Below are 24671 nucleotides of genomic sequence, written 5' to 3'. Positions count from 1 at the left end.
AGTGGCAGTAATGACAGAGCATGCGCTGTTACGCAAAAACCGCGATAGGGTGAAGCTGCGGAAGTCGAAGCGTGAAGTGGCGAGGGTTCACTGTATTTTTTTTAGGAAATGAAGGAGAAAGACACCTGTATCAAATCCCTGGGGAATTCCCTTTGACCATGGACCAGGGATGTGAATACCTTGTTATCATTAAGAATGCAATGGAAAGTGGATTGTTACAGATACTGTGAGGTTAAACTTTAGCACCCTATCATTTTATCTCTCCTATGATCCATTTAAATTTTTTCTAGCTTGAAATATTTTCTGCTTTCTTTCAGATTGAGATTTCTAAATCTGTTTTAATTTGTTATTCTTGTGAGCTAATTGTTGTTTGTTTTTAAATATATTTATGTGTAATGAAATCCAGAATAGGTAAATCTATAGACAGTAACTAGATTAATGCTTCTTAGGTGGTTCGGCAGGGGAGGTTGAGGGGAAATGAGGAGCTAGTAGCGATGAGTACCAGAATGAAGAACATGTTCTAAAACTGATTGCAGTGATGACTGTACAACTCATCTTGATGTGACCGAATTGTTGTTACATGATATGCAAATTAGATGCCAATAACACTGTTAAGAAAGAAAGAGAAAAACTCATAGGACTGACCAACAGAGTTAGTCTTACTGTAAACAATTAATCTTGTTTATTAATCATCTACTTATATGAGCCTGGTAGGAGCCCTGTAGCATAGCGGGTTATATATTGGCATTGGACGGTCAACCACAAGGCCTGCAGTTTGGGTCCACTAGCTTCTCCAAGGGAGAAAGATGGGTCTTCTACTCCCCTGAAGCATTCTAGTCCCCTAAGAACTGTCCACTCACAGGGCAGTTCTACTGAGTCCTATCGGATTGCTATGAATTGGCATTGACTCAATGGCGGGTGGATGAGTTTGAGTCGAATATTAGCTCACCTGTTGTCTCAGAGATGCCGCAAGAATGAAAACCGTTAATCGTTGGAGAAGCTATTCAGGTGAGAGTTATATGGGGACTCTGCGCTTGGTACATCCCTTTTATGTAACCTGTTAGCTGCTCTATGTGCTCAAATATAAGGACGTTTGTGAGGGTGGTGATTTACTTTGCGGTACGAAGGGTGGCTCTGACTCATAGCCAGCTCAATGGCACCTAGCAACCGCAAGAGAGCATACTTTGCAAATGGAACTCTTCAAGTAAAATACGTCCCCCAGCTTAGGACATATTTATGTTCCAACAAAGTGCATTTGTGGCCAACCGGGTCCCTGGAACACTGTGTCTTCCTGGAAGAGTGCTAGGGGAAAACGCAGGCAAGGGTTATGAAAAGAAACTGCAGAGTCACGGGCACACTGGCAGCATTTGCTCAGGATAGTAGGAGGGAAGAGATAGGTGAAACATCGTGCATCAGGCAAGACAGCTGAATTTAGAACTTGATATCACTGATGTGGAATAGCACACAGATAATGAAGAATGTGACAGACAGCTCAGGACTTAATGGATTTGGAAAAGAAATGCTGAAGAAGAGAGAAAGAATGAGGGAGAGGAGAGACAGAAGTTATCAAAAAAAATTGCGGTGAAAGGATTACTAGGTTTCACTAAATCAGAGGCTTCCTGTTGCTTAAAAACCCCAATGTTGTGTTTCTGCCAAAGTTGATATGCAGATTCTGGAAGCATTCAGATGTTACTCTGAAATAGATGAGAGAAAAGAGGCAAGGATCATACAGAAAACACTCACTCGCTAACAAGAATGCAACCTCTTGCCTATGTATGATCCAGATGACCTAAAACTGTTCGCAGTGGGGTTCTTGCCACAGGAGACATGGTAGCAGAGGTGTCCCTACAATGGGGCTGTAAGGGAAGGAGCGCTGGTAGCTTAGTGGCTGATACGTGGGGCAGGTTGGACCCACCAGGTGCACCACAGGAAATGAGCAGGGTGTCTACTTCTGAAGCATTGTAAAGTCTTAGAGACCCACAGGGGCAGTTATGCTCTATCCTACACGGTGGCTATGAGGTGGAGTCCACTCAATCAGTGGCCATTAGTTTGGACTTTTTCTTTTTACCTGTATAATGTATGCTTGATTTCATTGCAAACCAAAAAACCAAACTCACTGCCATCACGTCGTTTTACTTTGAGCATGTGTTTATTTTAGGCTTCCATAAAACTGTACCAGAAAAATGGCTACTCAAGCTATGAGGGCTTAGTCTGATCATCCTTCTTTTTGCAACAATAGCCAACTGAGTAGGAAGGTGAGGCTCTCTGCTTCAGTGAGGACAGCATTGGTTCGTCTAGATCAGGTAGTAGTTGTTTGGTGCCATCAAATCAGTTCCAACTCTTGGCAACTCTATGGACCAGAGAGTGAAATGGTGCCCTGTCCTGCACCAGCCTCACAGTGTTCTTATATTTGAGCCCTCCCTTTCAGCCACAGTGTGAATCCATCTCATCAAGGGGCTACGTCTTTTTTGCTGCACATCTACTTTACCCAGTATGATGCCCTTCTCCAGGGGACTCATCTCTCCTGAAAATGTGGTAGGAAACCCTATAAATGGTGGGGATGAGTTGGAATTGACTGGATGGCAATGCTTTATTGTTTTCCCTATAGAAGCCCAGGGCTTCCCATTCAGCACTAACCCATTGCTATTGAATCCATTCTGACTCAGAGAAACCCGACAAGATGCTAGATATGCCTTTATAGGCTTTCTGAGTCTGTGGTCCTTACAGGAGCAGACTGATAAAAACTCCTATTTCTCACTGCAAATACAGTGAGCTTTCTGCAGGAGTAAGCAAGTTAAAGTTGTCTGTTCCTTGAGCACCATCTGCTGGTCACTTCATATAACAGCCTACTCATTCCATCAGGTAACAGAGACTCCCCAAAGGATCCTCTGGCAACATTTATTTGTCTTCCTCTGCTAAAGGAGAGTAAGGGTTCCCACAGGAGACTTCGAGTCACGCTCTCTTAGGGTAAGGTGCTTTCCAGGATGAGGGCAATAGGGATTGTTAAAAGTCAGAAATTACAGTGCCGGCATCCTTTTGATGTGGCTAGACATAAACTCAAAAGGATGTGGCTAGACATAATCTGAAAAGAACAAAAACAGTGTTCCTCCAGTGTGAAGAATGAAATTGGCGTACTGATGAAATCCAGGGAAAATCCTCAATCCCTTTGAAACCTGCATCTATCTTCCACTCGAAAGGGCTGTATAAAAATAACTCTGACCCTGGTTCAGAATGGCACTGGATATATTTTTTCGAGGTATGGATTGCTTATTATAAAAACATTATGATTAAAAAAAAAACAAAAAACAAAAAACATTATGATTGTTATTGTCAGAATATAAGTATCTAGAAACAAAGACCTGGTGGTCTTTTCTAAAAATCGGCCAAAGAAGGAAAGCCTATGGTTTATGAAAGTTCTATCTGGGCAGCATTTTCTTCCATTGTTGATGGGGTTACCCAATGTTGGGGTCAGGTGATTCAAGGACAGCTAAAACAATAGCAGCATATGAAGAGAACACTTTCACTGCTGGGAACTGCATAAAAAAGAGAGAAAGGAACTGATTGAAAGATGCTAACCTTCAATTAAGAGAGATTATGTTCATTGAGAAGGTAGGACACTGCTGAACAAAAAATAAGAATAAATAAAAGAAGCTCACTGCCATTGAGTCCATTGTGACTCATGGGGACCCTAGGGCTAGAATATTCTCGACTGCGAGTTCTTATGGGAGCAGAAACTCAACTTTCTCTCACAGACAGCGGGGATTGAAACAATTTACCTAACAGCTAACAGCCCAACCCACAGCACCACCAGAGACCCTGAAGAATATGAGGAAGAAGCCTTCAAGACAATAAGCATTCTCACTCCTCATTCCGGATGAACACTTTGGAGACTGGCACAGGCATCCTGCTAGTACTATGACCAAAGATGCAGGCAAAACGTCTCCCCGAAAGCTACCTGTAGAGGATAAGCCTACCAACCTTGCTACCTTGAAAGCCTGTAAGAAACACACACAACTTCCCATGTACATATTCAGATCCTCTGTGAAGATATCAATCCTTTGCTGGCAATGTAAGGCAAGCGAACCCTACATCCTCTGCCCTCAACTCTCCCCATCTTTGCCACTTTATTTAGGTTCTCCGAGTAAAAATCATATTTCCCTGCAATAATTTTGCATTATACTCAGCTACTTTGAACTATACTTGGCTACTCATAAATGAATCATCTCTTTTGATTATGGAAGCGACTCCATGATTTATCTATTTATCCCCTCACTTGATATATATAGGTGCCTGTGATCCCTGGTGGTGTAGTGGGTATGCATTAGATTGTCAGCCCTTCAAACCCACCAGTGGTTTCAAGGGGAAAAGATGAGGCTTTCTGTTCCCATAAAGACGTACAGCCTTGGAAACCGGAAGGAACAGTTATACTCTGCCCTCTAGGGTCACTGAGCCAGAACTGACTGAATGGAAGTGAGGCTCTGAGTGAGTGAGAGGTGTCTTCTATGTGCTGCTCTCTCTGTGTGGAGGACCAGGTCTCTGTTCCCGGGGAGCTTACAGTCTGGTGGAGGAGGCACAGAGGATGATAAGAAATATTAACACAGATGATGGGAGGGTGCAGGAAATACGATGGAGAAAAGGAAAATGAATCCCTTAGGCACGGTGGCAAATCTGTTTTACTATGTGTGACAAGAAAATGACCTTCCTTAAAATAGAACCCTTGAATGTGAGGGGACGCACTTGGTCTTTAACATATCTATTAAAATATGAATTACCAGTACAGATGAGAAAGGACAGTAACCTTAAGTGGAGAGAGAAGAATGGTGCTTTGAAGCAAAGTAAGGATGATGTAGCGAGACTTGCCAAATGTCACATAGCTTGAAAGGAAAGGAATGTGTGATTCAAAGCTGGATATGTCTCTTTTAAGCACCCGAGTTACCTAATCACTTCCTCCTCGCCTTCTTCCCTTGTCCCAAACTTTCATGCTCCAAGTATGTACACCTTAATGAACTGAATTAGAATGGAGGGCACCAGACTGCAGAGCAAATTATTGACCTGCAATAAGAAGTTTATACATAGAGATGATACAGATACAGAACGTGTTTCCTTTCTCTTCTTTTCTTGAATATCACAAATATCTTATTGTCTGCCATGTACAAAGCATTACATAAAATCCATGTATCAAGAGAAAATGCCTTCCAGTCCATGCAATCTTTCTTTTTCAACCAGTCCAACAACACGGCTTGTTTTGGCCTCTTCTGGAGATACTGTTTATTGCAGTGTTCTAGGGTACTAAAGCATCCTTCATCACAGGGAGCTACATATAACCTCCTCTCTGGGGGACGGGCAGCAGAAGGGTGAGTGAAGGGAGACGCCGGACAGTGTAATATAAGATATAATAATAATTTATAAATTATTAAGGGTGCATGGGGGAGAGGGGAGGAGGAAGGGAAGGGGAGGGGGAAAAAAAGGAAAATGAGCTGATTCCGGGAACCCAAGAGGCAAGCGAATTTTAGGAATAATGAGGGCAACAAATGTATAGATGTGTTTTATACAATTGATCTATGTATTGTGATGAATTGTATGAGCCCCAATAAATTGATTAAAAAAAAAAAAAGCATCCTTCGTGATTTTTGTTTTGTTTTTCCTTTACAAATCTACTACATGCTTGTGATGGAAAGGTCAAATGTGGAACTTTATGAAAATGGGCACTGAAGTATGTATATTCTTTTTGCATGAAGATGAAACTATAAGCATTTTTTATCTGTAAGTAAGAAAAGCCATATTGTACCATTAGAAGAGTGCTTGGTACAGAGTAATATTCAATCACACTACCCATGATTAATATTGTCCACATGTAAATAGAAACTTGGAAGTCGTTTACTTACACAGTAGTTAAAAGTTGTTACTAGGAGTGGCTTTTGGTGAGGTCAGGAATGTGGATGTGTAGACACACACACATACAGCTAGCCACGCAAATGAATGCCATCAAGTAGATTTCCATGCAAAGCAACCCCACAGAGAGTTTCTAAAGCTGTACATGTGGGCTCTCACCTTTCCTTCTCAGAGGTAGAGGCCAGGGGCAGCAGAAGCCACCCTGTCAGGCTGAGATGAGAGGCCAAGGCAGGGAGAACACAAGACAGAACAAATGATGGCCCTGTGAGGCAGAGCAACCAGGGGCCTGCCAGGCCCACGGAAGCAGAGACAAAGGGACCAGGTGGCTGAGAAGCTATGGATTTGAGAGAGGCTTGCCTGCTGGCTGAAGAGAGGTGTTATTGTAGACCAAGAACATAATAACCCATCAATCTAATAGCCAATAAACATCCTTATGTTTTCTGATCTTGGCTTGTCCACTCTCCTAAAAAATCCTTCTCATTTGTGACTATTGATGGTGAGCTCTGTGTGGCCATTGCAATGAAGCATTGAGCCCAGCATAGAAGCAAAATGCCGTGGGAGGAACAGTTGCTGTCAGAGTAGTTAAAGGGTGGAGGATAAAGAATGCCTGATGTCTGCCTCATGACCATAGGGAAGCCAGAGCAGGTCAAATAGAGCCACCTCCATGCCACTGACTACAGATTAGTCAAGGGAGCGCCATCTTAGCGACAAATGATAAGTGTCTAACTGAGAAGCTCTGGTGGGATAGTGGGCTATTAACCCAAAGCTTAGCAGTTCAAAACCACCAGTTACTCTGCAGGAGAAAGATAATGCTGTCTTCTCCCATAAAGATTTACATCCTTGAAAATAAACGGCGCCAGTTCTACCCTGTCCTGTATGATTGTCTTGAGTTGGGAATCAATTGGAAGGTAGTAAAAGACAATGGAAGCATTCACAGAGCACAAAGATCAAGAACAGACATATATGCTTGTGAGGGTATGTGATCATCCTAATACAATATTCATGAGAGTACACATTGGTGGCCATTGTGCAAGCATACATCAAAACCAAAGGCAAACACTCTACCGTCTAGTTGATTAGGACGGACGGTGACCCAATGGGACAGAGTAGAACTGGTTTGCAGGGCTGTTCATCTTTGTATCGGCTGACTGCTCCATCTTTGTCCTGTCAGCTGGCTTCTGAGTTCAGCTGCCAACGTCTTGGTCAGTAGCCACGCGCTTTGACTAACTGTACCACTAAGGCTCCTGTATCCATCCAGAATCTCTCTCTCTCTCTCACACACACACACACACACACACACACACACACACACACACACCAGCAGGCATCCTAAGGAAAAGAACTCTGATAGGAGAATGGGTTACATTTTGGAGACTGACCCCAGGACCAGAAGTTTGAATCCACCATCTTCTCCACTGGGGAGGAAGGAGGTTTTCTGCTTGCATAAAGAATTACTGACAGCAAAACTCACAGTGTCACTTCTACTGTTACCTATAGGGTCCCTGTGAGTCAGAATGTACTGGATGGGAGTGAGTTTGGTTTCATCATTGTGTCAGTCTGGGTAATTTATAGAAACAAATCCACAGAAACTCATGTATGAGAGAGAGTTTTATATAAAGGTTAAGTGCACATCAAGAAAACATCCCAACCCAGTGTTGCCCAAGCCCACAAGTCCAACATTAGCCCATTAACCCAATATCAAACACCAATCCACAAATTTCTCCTCCAACTCACAAAGCAGGCACAATCATGCCGACTGCAGGAGGAAAGCTGAGTCAGTGAACATGTAAGCATCTCAGCACTGGCAGGGGTCTCCACACGGCTGCTCCAGCACCCAGGGCTGCATTGGGGTAGGCCCATGTGGCTTCTCCTCAAGGATGTCTTGCAGGAAGTGAGCCTTGCCAGCTGAAGCAGGGAACTGGCTAAGGCAGCTGCACCCTGGTCCAACCATCACAAAGCAAGAGACCCGAGAACTCGAAAGGTGAGGTTCACTGAGCCATGTATCCCTCCATCCTTCAATTAACCCCACATGTGCTTATCGGCCAGGTTGGCACAATAAACCAACTCAATCATAAACAAAGGGGTACCTTTGTGATAATTCACAGCTAACAGTCTCCCTAAAGCACCTCAGGGAAACAGAAAAGAACAAAAATCAAAATATTCAGAGAGAATCTACCCCTTGGGCTGGCTAAGAACACCAGAAACTAGGGCTCAATGGAGAAACTAAAATGATAAATTTCCAAAGATTTGGAATGTCAGGTATAAGGAGAATAAGGTACCTAACACATCTGGTAACTTGATTATCACCAGAAGGACTTGCTAATGGTCACAAATAGATAGCAAGTTCCAAATATCTCTGAGAAAGTGGGATGATTAAGTGAACTTTGCCTTTCAGATATGATAATAGGTATTGCTATAATATACACTTTGATGAGAGTAGTCTCTGATCATTTTTATTGGCTCTGGAAAATTCACATAGATTATGAGGCAAAGTCGAGGATTAACCACTGCAGTGAGCCAAACTCCACCCAGGCATGAACTGCTTGGGCTAATACTGAAAGAATACAAAATTAGGGTGTGTGTGGGGGTGGGGGGGCAGTATTGTCTTTAGACACTAGCTTGACATTTTTACAGTCTTTGGAGTTTAACTTAAAAGGACAAGATTGTTTTATTTCAGTCTGTGGGCATTTGTTTTATTTAACTTCATTTAGATTTTAAGAGAGATTGACATTTTAGCTAATTTCACTTTGTTAGCTAATCAAATGTTGGTGATTTAAACCTACCAGTCCCTTCATGGAAGAACATTTGGGCAGGGAGCTGCCATACAGATTGACGGCCTTGTAAAGACTACAGAGTAGTTTGAGTCTGTCCTGTAGGGTTCACTACAAGTTGGGGATGATAACAGTGAGTTTTAAGTTAATGGAAAATAAAACAAAGGGTAAAAATTCAGGTTAAGCTATGGAGTGATCCTAGGGTTCATTTTTAGAGTTCTGATCAATTTCATGCCTTTCAAGAGCAGGTGGTATCAACTGCTCAACAGCAGACTTAGGAGAAATCCAAGACAGTAGTGACAGGGATTGGAGAGTGGACTTTAAGAGGTGTAAGCTGCTTTGATTTCATAGAATGCTCATCACTTCCCATAGAGGGGACAATACCATCCCCAGCTGGGCATTGACATAACTAACAATTGGCCTAATGGGTAAATTCAATGAGTTAAGAGAACAAATAGCTTAGGATGTTTAGGGAGATCTCTGAGTACATTGTCTCTTCTCATGACTTTATTCAATATAGACCCTCAAAGGAATTCTTTAGAGCCTGTGGCTTTTATATCCCTATAGAGAGCAGTGGTTCTCAACCTTCCTAAGGCTGCGACCCTTGAATACAGTTCCTCATGTTGTGGTGACCCCCTGCAACCATAAAATTATTTTCATTGCTACTTCGTAACTGTAATTGTATTACTGTTATGGATCAGGTGACCCTGTGAAAGGGTCGTTTGACCCCCAAAGTAGTCATGACCCACAGGTTGAGAACCAGTGCTATAGAGGAAATGTTAGGTACTTAAATTAAAAACAAAACACAAAACATTTTATGTCAGTCCCTATTTCCTACTGGTGTATGTGCGTGTTGCTAGGTGCTGTCCAGTCTGCTCTAACTCACAGTGATGCCTGAGCCTGCTGCAGCTTCACGAGCACTCCTGTGTTTCAGGCTATTGTCACAGCCACTGCCAATTCATTACCTGGAGGGGGCTCCTCTTTGTTGTTGTTGTTGACCTTCTTCATTACCAAACATGACGGCCTTCTTCGGAGGCTGTTTCTAACTGATACATGTCCAAAGTCTGTGAGAAAAATGTGTAGCCATCAATGCTGCTAACGAACAATCTGGCTGCATTTCTTCCAAGAAATATTGATTTATTCTTTTGGTGATCCATGGTATATTCAATATTCATCATCAACACTATAATTCAGATGCCAAGATTCTTCTCCAGTCTTTGTTATTCATCATCCAGCTTTTTCATACATATGAGGTGATTCAAAATGCCAAGCCTTGGGTCATATGCACTGTAGTCAGCAAAGTCACACATTTATAGAAAGCTGTAAATTGTAGGGATTCAGCTGTGCCTTCACACTCTATACTGGAGCCATGTAATACCACCGTCCTAGGACACCTATCTACTTGGCAGAACCAAATTTGTCCACTGTCTGGTTGTGTTAAGAGCTTCACATGATGGAAGGCAGTATTTACAACTCCATTTGGTTATAATACCTAAACTGCATCTGATATCAGATTTATCACAAAGCTACTATTTTACTACCATCTATAGATTCTTCTGTGTCCCTCTCAATTGATTTTCTAATTGAAGAAATAATATGGATGCTACCAATGCATCTCATAAAACCTACTTTCACTTATATGCTAATTTGATAAATAAATATCTTAAAAGATAAAATAGTCGAGTAGAATTTTAGCAAAAGACATGAATAGGTCACAAAAAAGAGAAATACCATATGTCAACTGATATTAGAGATAACTCTCTAATTTAGCAATCAAAGAAATATAAATAAAATCAAATACTAGTTTTCAATGTGAAAAATTGGAATAGATTAAATAACGTTATACCTACCAAGGAAATGGCACATACAGTTGTAGAAGTGGGCAAGTCAAACTCTTGGCAGGTTCCAAGTTCATAGGTAAAATGTTAAGCTAGAGGCATCTCCTGATTCACTCAAGTGTGGGTCCGATGAATCCAAGATTGGCATGAAAGAGACACATTGGTGTCGGTAGAGGTAAATGTGTCCGGAGGCAGCAGATCAGATGGCAAACCACTGATGACTCTCAGGGTTCTCAAGTAATATGGCAAGCCATTGACTCAAGTCCAGAAGACTTGAAGCCAATAAGTCAGATGCAGGATCTAGACACATTAAAAATCAAAGCCAGCTTTTCCATCTTCACTTACACTGGAAGCAGGCCACACTCCCAAGGAATATTCCTTTCAAATGCATCAGAGCAGTGACTTATGTAATCGTATTGCATCCCACCCTAATATTTTAACTGATTGGTTGTTTATAGCAGATCCCATTATGGAGATGATAATATATTGTTAGCTCACATCATGGGGGATTAGTGCTACACCACTGATAATCTTGGACCAATTAAGTTGACAAAAACAAAACAAAAAAACTACCACAGGGCTCTTTAAAGTTTTAAAAACCAAAGACAATTCTTTGATGATTAAGGTTGCCTGAGCCAAGACAAGCTCTTTTCAATTGCTTCATATGCGTAAGAGCTGGATAATGAGGAAGAAAGCCAACAAAGAAAGGAAACATTTACATCGTAGCTTTGCTGGTTCCTGAAGAATGTTGAGTACAGCATGTACTACCCAAAGGGCACCCAGATCACTCTTCAAAGAGATGCACCAGAGTGTTCCTTAGAAGGGAGGACAGCTAGATTCCATTTGCTTACTTTGAACTTTACAACTCAACATCACAATTCAACTTGAAAGAAACAAAAATAACCAGGACTGGAATAATAGATAACCAGAGAGGACACTGATGTCTAGCTTGGATTCCCCATAAAGGCTCCTGGATGTAGCAGTCAGGAAATTGACCAGTGGTAAATCTGCGGTACAAGACCTTTTAAAAGCGTTGAAGAGCCCAGATGTTACCTTAAAGACTAAGATTGTCCTGACCCAAGCAATATGCTTTTCATGGGTTTTCAATCTCCTCATAAGCATGTGGAAGTCGGACAATGAATAAAGAAGGCCAAAGAAGAATAGATGCATTTGAATTACAGAGTTGCCAAAGAATATTTAAAGTATCTATGAACTACTGGGTGAACAACAACAACAAAATTTTCTTACAGGAAGTACAACCAGGATGCTCCTTACAAGGGAGTTTGGTGAAATTTCATCTCATGTATTTTAGACATCAGGTGATCAGGAAAAGGACATCCTGCTAGGTGAAGTAGAGCTTCAGTGAGAAAGAAAAAGATGCTAAACGAGATGGAGGGACACATGAACTGCAACAATGGCCTCAAACATAACCACAATGGTGAAGATCGAGCTGGGGCAGGCATTGTTTCCCATAGGGTGTCTCTAAGTCAGAATTGGCTCAGGGGCACCTGACAGCAGCAATAGCAATTTCGGGCATGTTCTCAGGAAATACCAATCGCTAGAACAGGGTCCCATGCTTGATAAAAGTAGTGGGTCAGCGAGCAGGGACCCTCAGTGAAGCGGACTGAAACAGTAGCTGCAACAACGGATGAAGATGCCAATGATCGTCGACGTGGCACAGGGCCAGGCCATGTTTTGTAATGTTACACGTCTGGTTACCAGAATTGGGGGCTGTCTCCAATAATGAAAACAGCCATGTGCTTCTCCGAAAATACTTGATGGAAAAAATACATGCCAGGTTAAAGGTGCCCGATCTTGCAATAAGACATGTATCAGTATACACTTGGTTTAATGATTAATTAATAATCAATCATATCTTCATGTGCACACTAAAGCCTTTCCAACAGATATTTATCCAGACAAATCAGTAAATGCTATGTCATCTTCAAGAAGCACTGGGGGTGCTGTGGTTAAGAATTCAGCTGCTAACCCTCAAAAAGATGAGGTCGTCTGCTTCGGTGGGCTCCCACTCATAACCACCCTATGTACGACCTGCACGGTCCTCACAAGCATTCCAGTGTTCGAGCCCATGATTGCCAACACTGTCAGTGCACCTCATTGCCAGGTTTCCTCTGTTTTACTGACTCTCTACTTTACCAAGCACGATATCCTTTTCCAGGGATGGGTCCCTCCTGGTACATGTGCAAAGTTTGTGAAATGAAGTCTCACCATCCTCATTTCCAAGGAGCATTCTGGTTGTGCTTATTCCAGGACAGATTTGTTCATTATTCAGTTCAGGCAGTTCTTAGAACATGAAATGCTATTTTCCAACATCATAATCCAGGCCTAGAAACCCCACGGGGGCAATTCTACTTTGCCCTACAGGATCACTAGGAGTTGAAGTGAACTCTACCACAAGGCGTTTGTTTGTTTTGCTTTGGCTCAGAAACTATGATTACAGAGAACAGATGAGATTATTTGAACTCTGGATGCTGTGCCTAATCTTGTCATCCTTGTTTCTAATGGATGCTCCTGAGCTATTCATTCCTGGAAATTTTGCTATTATAAAATCTTTGACAAACAGAAGTATATACATAGCTATCTAGGATATTATCTGTAACATTGAAGAACTTTTCAAATGCTGAACAATAGAATAAAACTTGTATTTATCTTCCTGAATTAGCTCAGAGTTGAAAATGTGATGGATTTCATGAATTCCAACTGTAGCATCTATGCCTGGAAGTCTAACATCTAGCCCATAGCATCCAAAGAGTTGTATGATTACCATACTTACTTTTTGCCATACCGTAAGCATTATTTGGGGAGAGCTCATTTAGGGATGACTAAGTTTTTTCAGAGGGAATGTTAAAGTGTAAGAGACAGCAAAGTAAAGGGAATACTCCTAACAGGAGAAAGAGTAGACTGCAGGAGTTATTTACTTTATGATGCGGAGAATGTTTACAACACTATTTCAAAGGCTGGGTGGAGATGAAAGTGAGTGAGATGTGGTAGAAGGAAAAACAACTTGAGAAAAAGGGATTTTATGCATCTGGTGGGTAGGGGGAGGAAGCACCATTGGAAGAGGGTTAGGTATATTTCAGGTAAAGCATGAGAAGACATTCACATTTTCAATATCCTGTAAATGAGATTAAATTCACACCTTGGCATACCTTGGATGTTTTAAATTAGAATGATAAAAACCCTAAAATTATCCACTCAGAATAATTAAGTTGCTGAAGAAGAAGGTAATACAGCCTCAACTCCTTCTTTGAGCTTTTTGTCTTTACATTGTCATGGACCATTTGTTTACCCTCTTTTGTGAAACATGGGATCATAGTACTGGGTTTTTTTTCATTGAAAGCGTTAGTTGCATAACTCATACTTACATGCTGATTCTTATTGCAAACTCAAATTAAAAACTGACTACAGATAACAGAGAAGTATAGTATCACGTGAGTACATGCAGTTTTTACTTGTCTGAGAAAAATATCCACCTACATACACATCTCCTTTTACTGAAAATGGGCACTGATGCATTGCTAACATCTTGCAAAGTGTTCGCATTTGCAGAGAGCTTTCTTTGCAATCCAGAATATCCTATTAATTTTCCTTCTCTGACACTAGAAAGCTGCACATTGAACGAAAGCTTTTTCAACTAGCAGGAGCTCTGCATGTGGGGAGGCAGTTTTAATCCTGATGGTTCCACTTTATGTTGTAGATATGCTTAGACCTACAAAATCTCCCGGCCTCCACATTCGTTTCAATTAGTAAAAAGTCAGCAAACGTCTCAGTTGACGCAGCTGCTGGTGCTCTGGTGCCTGTGTCCCTAGCAGCCTGAAGAGCAGATGTAATTATTGGGAGGCAGTTCTGAATTGAAAATCTCTCTGTGCCCCCAATACAGTATCTTATACCGTTTTTCATTCCATTACTTTCATGTAGATGTTCACTTGACAGAGCATTGATATTGCACTTCCACCTGCAATAACTCTATCATCTTAAGTCTCTCTCCAGCAATCCTTGGTTAGTTCCTACTCGTGCAGCACACAGCTAACCCATTGCCCTTGAGTCAATTCTGACTCATAGCACCCCTGGTAGGGTGTTGAAACTACATGTCTTTAAGGACACAGAGGGCCTTATCATGGCATGACGAATGTTTTTGACTCACCAACCTGTGGTGAGTAGGTGAATCCTTCTTAACCCCCAGGGAGACCAGGGCTCCCTCTTGTACCACAGGTACAAAAGTTACTCTCTGGGTTCCAGAGTAGTTTGTTCTTGGTTTCCAGATGCCAGAAGTCACATCAATGGATTTCTCTCCAGAGGATGAAGCATGGCTAAATAGATATAAATATTTAAGGACTACGTGATCTACATACTGGTCATTGTAAGTATTATGTGTAGTGATGCCCCTGGAAACAGGTTTGCCACATTTTTTGGGGGTAATTGGGACAATGCCTGCAGGAAGAAACATAATTTCAAGTAAGAGTGGCTATCAATTGAGTGAACGATCAGAGCAGAAAGAAAAGCTCAAATATAAGATTGTTCCTATGTCCAAATATATAAACATACCGATTTCATTATATGCATTGCATCTTTCAAGTGGCATGATTGATAAAAATGCAAATTACATTGTCATAGTAGATGCAGGCTTTTCATATGAGTACATATGTATTTTTAAAGTGCCAGTACTTCAAACAATTTTGTAGACATTTAGTTTATTTTTTTTTTAATGGAAAATGAATCAAAAGTAATATTAATATTATGAGGTGATTACTTTGCCAGGACTGTTTGATATAATTAAATAGTTTGGATAGGTAAAGCATTTTACTTCAATTAAAAAAAAAACAAGCAGAGTAATCAAATCTTTGAGACTCTGATTCAAGTACCCTTGTGAGACTCAGTCATTTTAAAACAAACTTTGTCTTCTCTCCTTTGAGGTTCTTTGATTTAGGTTCAAATTCTGTGAAGGAAACATTTAGTGCAAAATAAAACCAGGTCTAAGTTACAGTCCCAAGGGCTCAAATAGAAAGTAAATATTTAGAAAATGGCAATGGCAACATATGTACAAATATGCTTGATACACTTGATGTATGGAATGTTATGAGAACTGTAAGAGCCCCCAATAAAATAATAATAATGAAAAAAAAAGGTCTAGTTGGCAGGGAATTCTGTTAAAATCTGAGAATTGAGTAAACCTATTACCCTGAGTTTTCTTAGGTTGACATACCGTGTGGAAATACTATGGTAATTTATCTCTCTACCAATCATACATATGATAGCTTACTACCCAGCAGCCTGACCTTCAAAGGATTTTTACTTTAATAGTTACCATTTGCCAATATAATCAGCAAAGAATGGCACTTTGTTCATTTAAAATTTTATTTCATTATTAATACAACTTTTTAAAAGGTTGCCGTTTTGTTTATTAGTCATTTCCTGGTCCATTTATAGATTATGTATGTTTTGTCCATATTTTTTCTTATTGGGACTCATGGGTTCCTCAATATTGCATAGGTATTTTATAGAAGGATGGGACCAGGATGGTCCAATGATTAGATTTCTGTTGCTAACCAAAACATGGAGGCCTTGAACCCCTCTGTGGCTCCGTGGGAAAAAGATGTGGCAGGCTGCTGACTTAAACGTTGACAGGCTGCTGACTTAAACGTTGGCAGCCTTGGAACCTCTGTGGAGCAGTTCTGCTCTATAGGCTGGCTGTGAGTCGCAACTGATTGGCTGGCAAAGAGTTTGATAGAGAAAATATTAGCCACTTGACATTTATAATTGTTACAAACACATGTCCCTGTTATTTGCCTTCAATTGTGTGCAGTTATCATTGATCTAGAGATCTTACACTTTGAAGTCAAGGCTTCAATTATCTTCCTTTGTAGTACTAACCTTTGGCAACATTCTCCAGAAGGATTTTTTGTTTTGTTTTGTTAAATAAATAGGACTATTTCCCCAACATCTCCTCTATCATTTTATCATTAATATTTAAGTGTACAATCTACTTAGTTAATTTTATTATGTGATATATAGTAAATAACTTTTCATTCTCCACGTACTTGAAATGACCCCTCTGTCACATAATAAATTCTCATTTATTTGTGATTCTATACTTTTGATTTCATCCCATTGAAAATTAATCTTGCTATGCATTGGGCTTTTGAGCACAAGGTCAGGAGTTTGAAACCACCATTCACTCTGTGTGAAAATGATAGGGCTTCTACTCCCATTAAAAGTTAGTCTCAGAAACTCACAGGGGCAATTCTACCCTGTTCTGTAGGGTCACTATGAGTCAAAATCAACTAAATTAAAATGAGATTTTTTTTGTTTGTTTGTTTTTGCATAAATTACAACAAAATTTACTATATCCACAGACTTTTTTTCTAATCTTCATAAATAAGCTATATGACCAAATATAATTGTGTTGTAGTTGTAGTTAAATTTCAATGATTTATATACCTGCGTATATTTGAACTGGTGTAATGGGTAATGCTATGTTTCAACATGGCTAGGCCATGATTTTCCAGGATTTGGCAGACAGTATGTAATCATATTCCATTCAGTCATCTGATATAAACAGGCAATCCATTGAAAGGGAAGTTTGCTGGTGGGTGTTGCCTATATTCATGATATATATATATATATATATATAAAATGTTCTGACACAACTGCTCTCACTAGACCCTGCATCTAGCCCATAGTCAAATGTCCAAACAGCCACTTTGGCATGGGCTAGCAGCCTCCTGCCTGACCTACAGGTGTGTCAGGCTTGTCATCCCTGCAACCACTTGAGTCAGAAGCTTCAGCTTCCCTCCTGACCCACACATTTGGGACTTCACAGCCTCTGAAATTGTGTGAGTCATTTCTTTGAAATAACTCTTTCCTTATAGAAGACTGAATAGAAAAATATTCATTGTAGGATTGCAGTACACATAGATGGGTTTATTCCAAAGAAAACGTGTCTAAACATGTCTCTATGATCAGTGTATGACTGCAGACACGTTTCTTCAGTAGGACACTTGTCTCAGTCATCATAGCCTTCAAAACAAAGGTTCCATCAGAAAGTAGTTCCCACCAGGATCTGCTGGGTTAGTTCAAGCAGAGACGTTAGTTCAGAACATTATGGTGACTGTGGTTTTTGGATTTCAAAAGGGTAATACTAATAGATGTTCTCAATGGACCCAGAATAATCATAGGGGCTTCCTATGATAAAATTTGAAGAACACTGAAAACTGCATTGTTGAGAAAAAGGCAGGAAAGTTTCATCAAAGGATTTTTGTTTTCATCATGATCATGCATCTGCTCATTTGGAGAGTAACAGGACCATTCCATGGTAATTTCTTTGGAAAACCTTACCTATCCACCCTCCAGCTCCAATCTTGTCCCTGAAGAGTTCTTTGTCATCCCAAACTCAAAAAATATCAACAAGGAATAAGATTTGAGCCCCTGAAGGATGCCTAGCCCACTGTCTCAGTGTGGTGTAAGTTGAAGAGTGAAGGATTTTGCAAGAAAGAGCTAGATAGATGGAAACACTGCCTTTAAGTAGTGTGTATACCCATGTGGAGGATATATTGAGAAACAGCATTTTCACATTGATATTTATGTTTAATAAACGTTTTTATGATTTGGTGGCAATACTTTATGTATATTAGATACACATTGCTGGTTTTGATTCTCTGAAGAACCTGGCCTAAGAAAACTGGCAAAATATCTCTATAGTATAGAATGTATTGAAAGAGGAATGATTTTTAATTGAGATTATTTATTGTGAAGAAATCCAGTCAATGGGCATTTGAGATCAGGTTTCCAAACTTTCAAAATTGAGACTAGACCCCAATATCTACAAAATCAACAATTCTGTCTTGCTAAGTGGGTGCTTGTGGAAGCACTAGTCTAGATGTGGTGCTAGATGCTGATGCATTTCATCAGTTAAATATGCTATACAAGATCTCTTGAAAGTGCTGAAAATCAAGGATGTTACTACGAGGGCTAAGGTGCACCTGAACCAAGCCAAAGTTTCAACTGCCTCATAGGCATGTTGAAGTTGAACACTGAATAAGGAAGACCAAAGAAGAATCAATGCATTTGCATTATTGTGCTAGAGAAGAGCATTGAAAGTACAATGAGCCGCCAAAAGAATCAGTCTTGGAAGAAGTACAACCAGAAAGTTCCTTAGAGGCAAGAATAGTGAGACTTCATCTCATGTACTATGGGCATGTGATTATCAGGAGAGACTACTTTAAGGAAAAAGACATCATGTTTGGTAAATTAGAGGGGCAGCAAAGAAGAGGAAGAGCCTTGATAAGATGGATTAATGCCTCAGCTCAAGTACTCCCTCAACACAAGAACACTTTGTTCTAATAATCTGGCAATTTATGAGGCTCACCTTCCTGACACGATCGCTGAAGACAAAATGGGTGCATAAGAAAATGTGGTGAAGAAAGCTGATGGTGCCTGGCTATCAAAAGATATAGCATCTGGGGTCTTAAAGGCTTGAAGATAAACAAGCAGCCATCTAGCTCAGAAGCAACAAAGCCCACATAGAAGAAGCACACCAGCCTGTGTGATCATGAGGTGTTGATCAATGGGATCAGGTATCAGGTATCTAAGACCCAAAATAAAACCATACCTGATGTGAATGAGGGGGGGCATGGGGTGGAGACCCAATGCCCATCTGTAGACAATTGGACATCCCCTCACAGAGGGGTGACAGGGAAGAGATGAGGCAGTCAGGGTGTAGTATAACACTGATGAAACACACAACTTTCCTCTAGTTCTTTGGTGCTTCCTTCACCCCACTATCATGACCTCAATTCTGCCTTATAAAATGGATTAGACCAGAACATGCACACTGGTACAGATAAGAGCCTGCAACACAGGGAATCCAGGATAGATCAACCCCTCAGGGCCATCAAGGAGAGTAGAGATATCAGGAGGATTAAGGGAAGGTTGAGGGAAAAAGGGGGAATCGATCATAAGGATCAAGTTATAACTGCCTCCCAGGAGGACAGATAACAGAAAAGTGGGTGAGTGGCGATGGAGGATGATGTAAGATATGAAAATAATAATCTAAAACTTATCAGGGTTTATGACAGAGGGTGGGTGGGGGAGAGAGGGGGAAGAAATGGGGAGGTAATATCAGGGGCTCAAGTGGGAAGAGAATGCTTTGAAAATGATGATGGTGGCATATGTGTAAATGTGCTTGAACATTGGAGGAATGCATGGATTGTGATGAGATGTCAGAGCCCCTATAAAAGTATTTTTTTAAATAGGGGAAAAAACCCTTTCTTTACTTATTATATTAAGGTCTAAAAGAAATGAATAAAAATAACTTACCCATGGGGTGGTGGGGAAGATGGATTAACAGTGTCTGCAACAATAGGCTCTGAGATTATATAACATGGCACAGGACTGGCCAGTGTTTTGTACATAGGGTCTGTTCCATTGTCCACAGGGTCTCTGGCACCTAACAACAGGCAGCTTGCCCTCTCTCTAGTTAACCATCTTGGTTTTTGTGTGTGTGTGTGTGTGTGCCTTTATTTCAAATATCAGTAGAGTCACACATGAAAATGTGGTTTCTTTACACAAGTTCTATAAAAGTTTAAATTAGCATGCAGACACAAAAAGTAAGGTGCTTAAGATGAATGATATAGTCATTTATGTCTCTATGGCATAAAATATATAAACAATCTTTAATAGTAGCTTTTTTGTATCAAAAAGTTAAATTATGTTCTATAATACTGCTACCCCTCTCTTCTTAAATACAGACAAACACACTCACAATCAACTAGTGCTTAACATTTGACAATTGAAACTTGGAGGGACACTGAAATAGAATACAATCAGCTGATCAGAAGATAAAAAAGTTTTGCCTTCAGGATGTTCCCACACACAGAATATTGTAGTAAACCCGCTATTAAATCTACCCACAGTAAGTTCAAAGGATTAAAATTTATACTGAGAAAGGGTCTTTACACATACCCTCACTCCTGTCACACCATTAGGTTCAAGTTTATTGCTAGACGTGAAATACATTTTTGCTCATTCTGCCCAACAATCTTGCCAAACAACTTTTTCTTCAAAAATATAGTCTGCTTATAGATCCTGCAAATAAAATAATCTTTAGTACCAAGAATGTTGTAAGGCATTAAGAGAACTTGGAAGAGTTTTATAGTCTAGCTTCTTTCAGAAGGAAGATTCGCTGTTTTGGGCAACTGAATCTTAGATTCTTCATCTCTGTGACACTATAATCAGGGCTACTTCGGACCTAAACTAAATAGCACTTATTATGAATGTTCACCTTTCAAAATTCATTTCTTCTTTCCAACTCCCAAAGCAGTCAACTAAGAAAGCTTTTTTATTGCTCTTTTTAATTCTTGAGTTCAATTTTAGTTCTTTGAACCAGTTCAGTGAATCTATCTCTGATGTTCTTCAGAAAAGTACATGGTGGTATCCTGACCAAATTCTCTCATAACGTTCTCAATTATTCCTGATTTACAGTGTACCAGAGTAATTGCATGAATCTCACTCAGGTGGGCGAATCAGAGGGAAACACATTGATATCGAGGCAGTTGGAAAGGCCCTGGGTAGAAGATGGAGGTGGCAGTTTGGGAGAAAAATAGGTCAGAAATTTTCATCAAGGTAACGGTCTGACTGCCTGTACTTCTTTATCTCATGCAACCCTCAACCTGACATTCTGGAGTTCCTTTATCTCAGTATTTTCTGAACTTAACCTGTATTGTGGCTGCACCTGTGTATATATATTGAAGGTGGGAGTTGAAGCAAATAGCTAAGATCAAATGACATGGCCTTGGGCTTTGCCATTTACTAAGGATGGGTTTTCAATAGTAAGAAACCTCAATTACATGTTAAAGCAAAATAATTACTGACAAGAGATTCTGGTTAAAGACCCATGACAATTGTTTTGGCCCAAAGTATTGTATAGGTATTTAAATAATATTTAACTATTGATCCCCTCAAGCAAGGCACAGTACTTGAACCCCTGTTGGCTCCAGATTCTTCACAGCAGAGACCATACAGGTTTAATCCTTGTCAGAGTTTGTAACATAGGAAATACAATAGTTTGCATCCTTACATACTCATATGTTGCCTAAGTATAATGCAGGTATGCATATGGATTTCTCAACCCTTGTATAAACTTATTGAGATGTTCTAATAGGGTACTAAAGCTTAAAGGGGGTTTCTATTTAGAACTAGATACTGCAATTTTAGCAGGCAGAGATTTGTGTGTGGTGGGGGTTAGGCACGACGAGATAAAAACACCTAGTCTGCAGCTGGGCCTCATATTCCTTTGTAGAACTCACTCTGGTGAGGAAGAAGGGCATCCTCCTCAGCAAAGCAACCACATCAGTAGATCCCAATGAGGGCAAAGTGGAGAGGCTGCAGTCACTGACATCTGGGCTTGACATGGAACAGCAGATATCATTTCTGGTTAAAAATAAATTCTCATCTTTCTGCAGTAAAATAGAATTTCTAGAGAGAGTTGTCTGTGATTGCTCACTTTCACCCAGATGAAAACAAAGGAAATAAAATAATGAGATGGCTCTGTCTCACACAACATTCTCTACTGTTAGGGCTCTGTCTCCCACAGCACTCTTTCTCTGCTAGGTTCTATGGTTTCATTGCATTGGCCACACAAAACGCACAGAGTGTTCATGGTTTAGGGTTTATTGTGTAGGCTAACAGGAGGAATTTCAGTTAACGGTAAGTCAAGTAGAAATACTCAGGGATGTTCAATGTTCAATCAGGAATGTTAAGAAATGCCCAAAAGGGCCTGCCACACTGCTGTCAGCCTCAATCCAAAGGCACTTAGCTCCAGCCCTGTGGGTCAGTAAACCCAGTTTGTTCATTATCTGCCCAGAGGCTCTTTGCTCCACAAGCCAGCCTCCTGCCCCAAAGCACTCAGCTCTACTTGCTTTGTGGGCTGGGAAGTCCACCACCCTGTCTTGCTCTGGTGCCTGGTGCTGTTGCTCTTTTTCTCTTGTTCCTCCACTCTCACAGCTGTCTTCTGGCTTAAGAAGGTCCACTGTGCAGGGATCTCAGAATTCAAGGACGCACTCTCTTCCCGGCTCTTGCTGGTAGTGAGAGTTCCCCACCCCTTACTTCTCAGATGGCTCATTGTATACACAGCTGGATGGCAATCACAATGAATCTTATGAAAATGCACTCACAACTGTGTCCTATCAGTATATTCGCTCACTTGCTCTGACTCAGATCCAGGAGGAAACCATCTTTTCGTTTGAGTTAAGAGAGTATGGCTCCAAGAGCCACATTAAATAATTTGATACCCTGCAGGGGAGATTGTGTTGATCAACTGGTATCACATTTATATATTTTCACTTTGTTCATATTTCTACTAAACAGTCCCATTTATATTTAAGCATCTGATATCATGAGTCCTCCACTATGGTTGAAGGATACAAGTGTCTTAAGAGGGCTCAAAACAGTTCTCTGTAAGTTCCTGAAGAAAGATGAGGAACTGTTACAACTCTGGAGCAACCAGTCAGTAGTAAAATAAAGACCTGAGCTGGGCAGAAAAGAAAATGGTTGGGGAGAAAAATTGGGTACAACTGAAAGTGTTGACTTTTCAGTGCTAATGGGAAATCCTGGTGGCTAAATTCAGTAGGCACTAGAGAAAAATATCTTGTGATACAGTTTTGGAAGTATTATCTCTTTCAATTTACTAATCAATCTCATCAATTCAGTTGGATTATTTAGGGACATGAAGTAAATGGTCCATACTTCAGCCCAAATTTAATTGAGGATATTTTTCAGAATGAAACAGAAATATCAGTTTAGAACCCTATTTCATTTTATAATTAAAATCAAAAGTTAGGTTTAGTTAATCATCTTCTGAAAGCATAACTTTCCCTATTATTTTGATTAACATTGTTTCTAAAATGTTATGGAACATGGAAAAGGAATATCAAACTAGGGCTCTTTCTATTGAATTGGGTGGTTAACTCTGAATGGAAGTTACAAGATTTTTTCTACAGAGAGGTCTGGTAAATAAATATTTTCATCGTTTTGAGATTGTATTTAACTATAAAATCAGCAGTATTGTCCACATAAACATTAGGTCCCCACACTTATTTGGATTGCTGCCTTTAAAAAAGAAAAATTACTCAGTGCCTCCCAGGCCATTAACAACTTTTTGTACTATAGCCTGTAATATAGGATAAAATATAGGTATCTGCTTTTCTAGCCCCATTCCCTCCATCATTCATTCCAGCATAGCCCCAGGGGAAACACTGACCTAAATAATTTATTTTACATACAAGGGGTATCTTAAAACACAAAACAACACCAGAATTGCGCTGGTTAAACCAGAGCTTTCTTTGTATGCATATTTTTCTCTAGGCAAGCATTGAGCAATTCATTCTGAGTTGGTGCACACAGTGGTGTCACCTGGGAAGGTTCTCTTTGGTCAGTGAATTTTTTCATAAAAGCAGTTTCTTTCAAACCTTGTTTTGCTTTTTTTTGTGGTTGATTTAGAGAACAGCATGAGGCTGTGAAATTTTGTTTCCTGTTCAGGAAAAATGCTGCAGAATCTGTTATGATGTTGACACAGCTTACAAGGGCAGCATATGGGAAAAACTCAAATGTATGAGTGGTGTTCTCATTTCAAAACAAAGGAGAAATGTTGAGTGATGATCAACCTTGTTCTGGATGGACAAAAATACTAACTCATAGTGCATATGAAGTTTGTTCCATCAAGTCAGACTGTTAACCAAGCTTTCTATTTATAGGTTAAAAATACAGTGTAACAGTGTTCAATAATACAGGCCTAATTTGTGGCAGACCGGAGACTGGTTTTGCCACAACAATGCACCTGCTCACACAGTCATCTCAGTGCTCCAGATTTGGGGCTAAATACAGCATGTCTCTCTTGCCCCATGCACCTTACTCAACTGACCTCACTGTGTGTGACTTCTTTTTGTTTCTGCAAATGAGGGATAGGAAAGGAAAGCGATTTGATATAGAAATGAGGGAGGTTGAGTTAGTTAATTGTGCCAACCTGGCCAATAATCACATGTGGTGCTGGTTGAAAGGCGGAGGGATAAATGGGTGGTGAAGCCTCACCTTTCTAGTTCTCGGGTCTCTTGTTTTGTGATGGTTGCATCGGGTGCAGCTGCCTTAGCAGTTCCCT

General features: G+C 40.3%; 1 protein-coding gene across 1 annotated transcript in view; it reads right to left on the bottom strand.

Moving 5' to 3' along the window:
• The window catches only part of LOC101649319 (inhibitor of growth protein 1-like), a 29727-nt gene extending 9191 nt beyond the window's left edge, over nt 1-20536 (bottom strand). The window contains 1 exon segment of the mRNA XM_045284511.1: nt 20483-20536. Coding sequence (XP_045140446.1) covers nt 20483-20536 — 54 coding nt within the window.
• Between the last annotated feature and the right edge of the window lie 4135 nt (nt 20537-24671).

This window comes from Echinops telfairi, unplaced genomic scaffold (genome assembly GCF_000313985.2).
Source record: "Echinops telfairi isolate 266 unplaced genomic scaffold, ASM31398v2 ScPeMD7_7469;HRSCAF=8507_0, whole genome shotgun sequence".
NCBI lineage: Eukaryota > Metazoa > Chordata > Mammalia > Afrosoricida > Tenrecidae > Echinops > Echinops telfairi.
The sequence above is the reverse complement of the archived record's forward strand: the minus strand, read 5'-3'. Positions and strand labels throughout refer to the sequence as shown.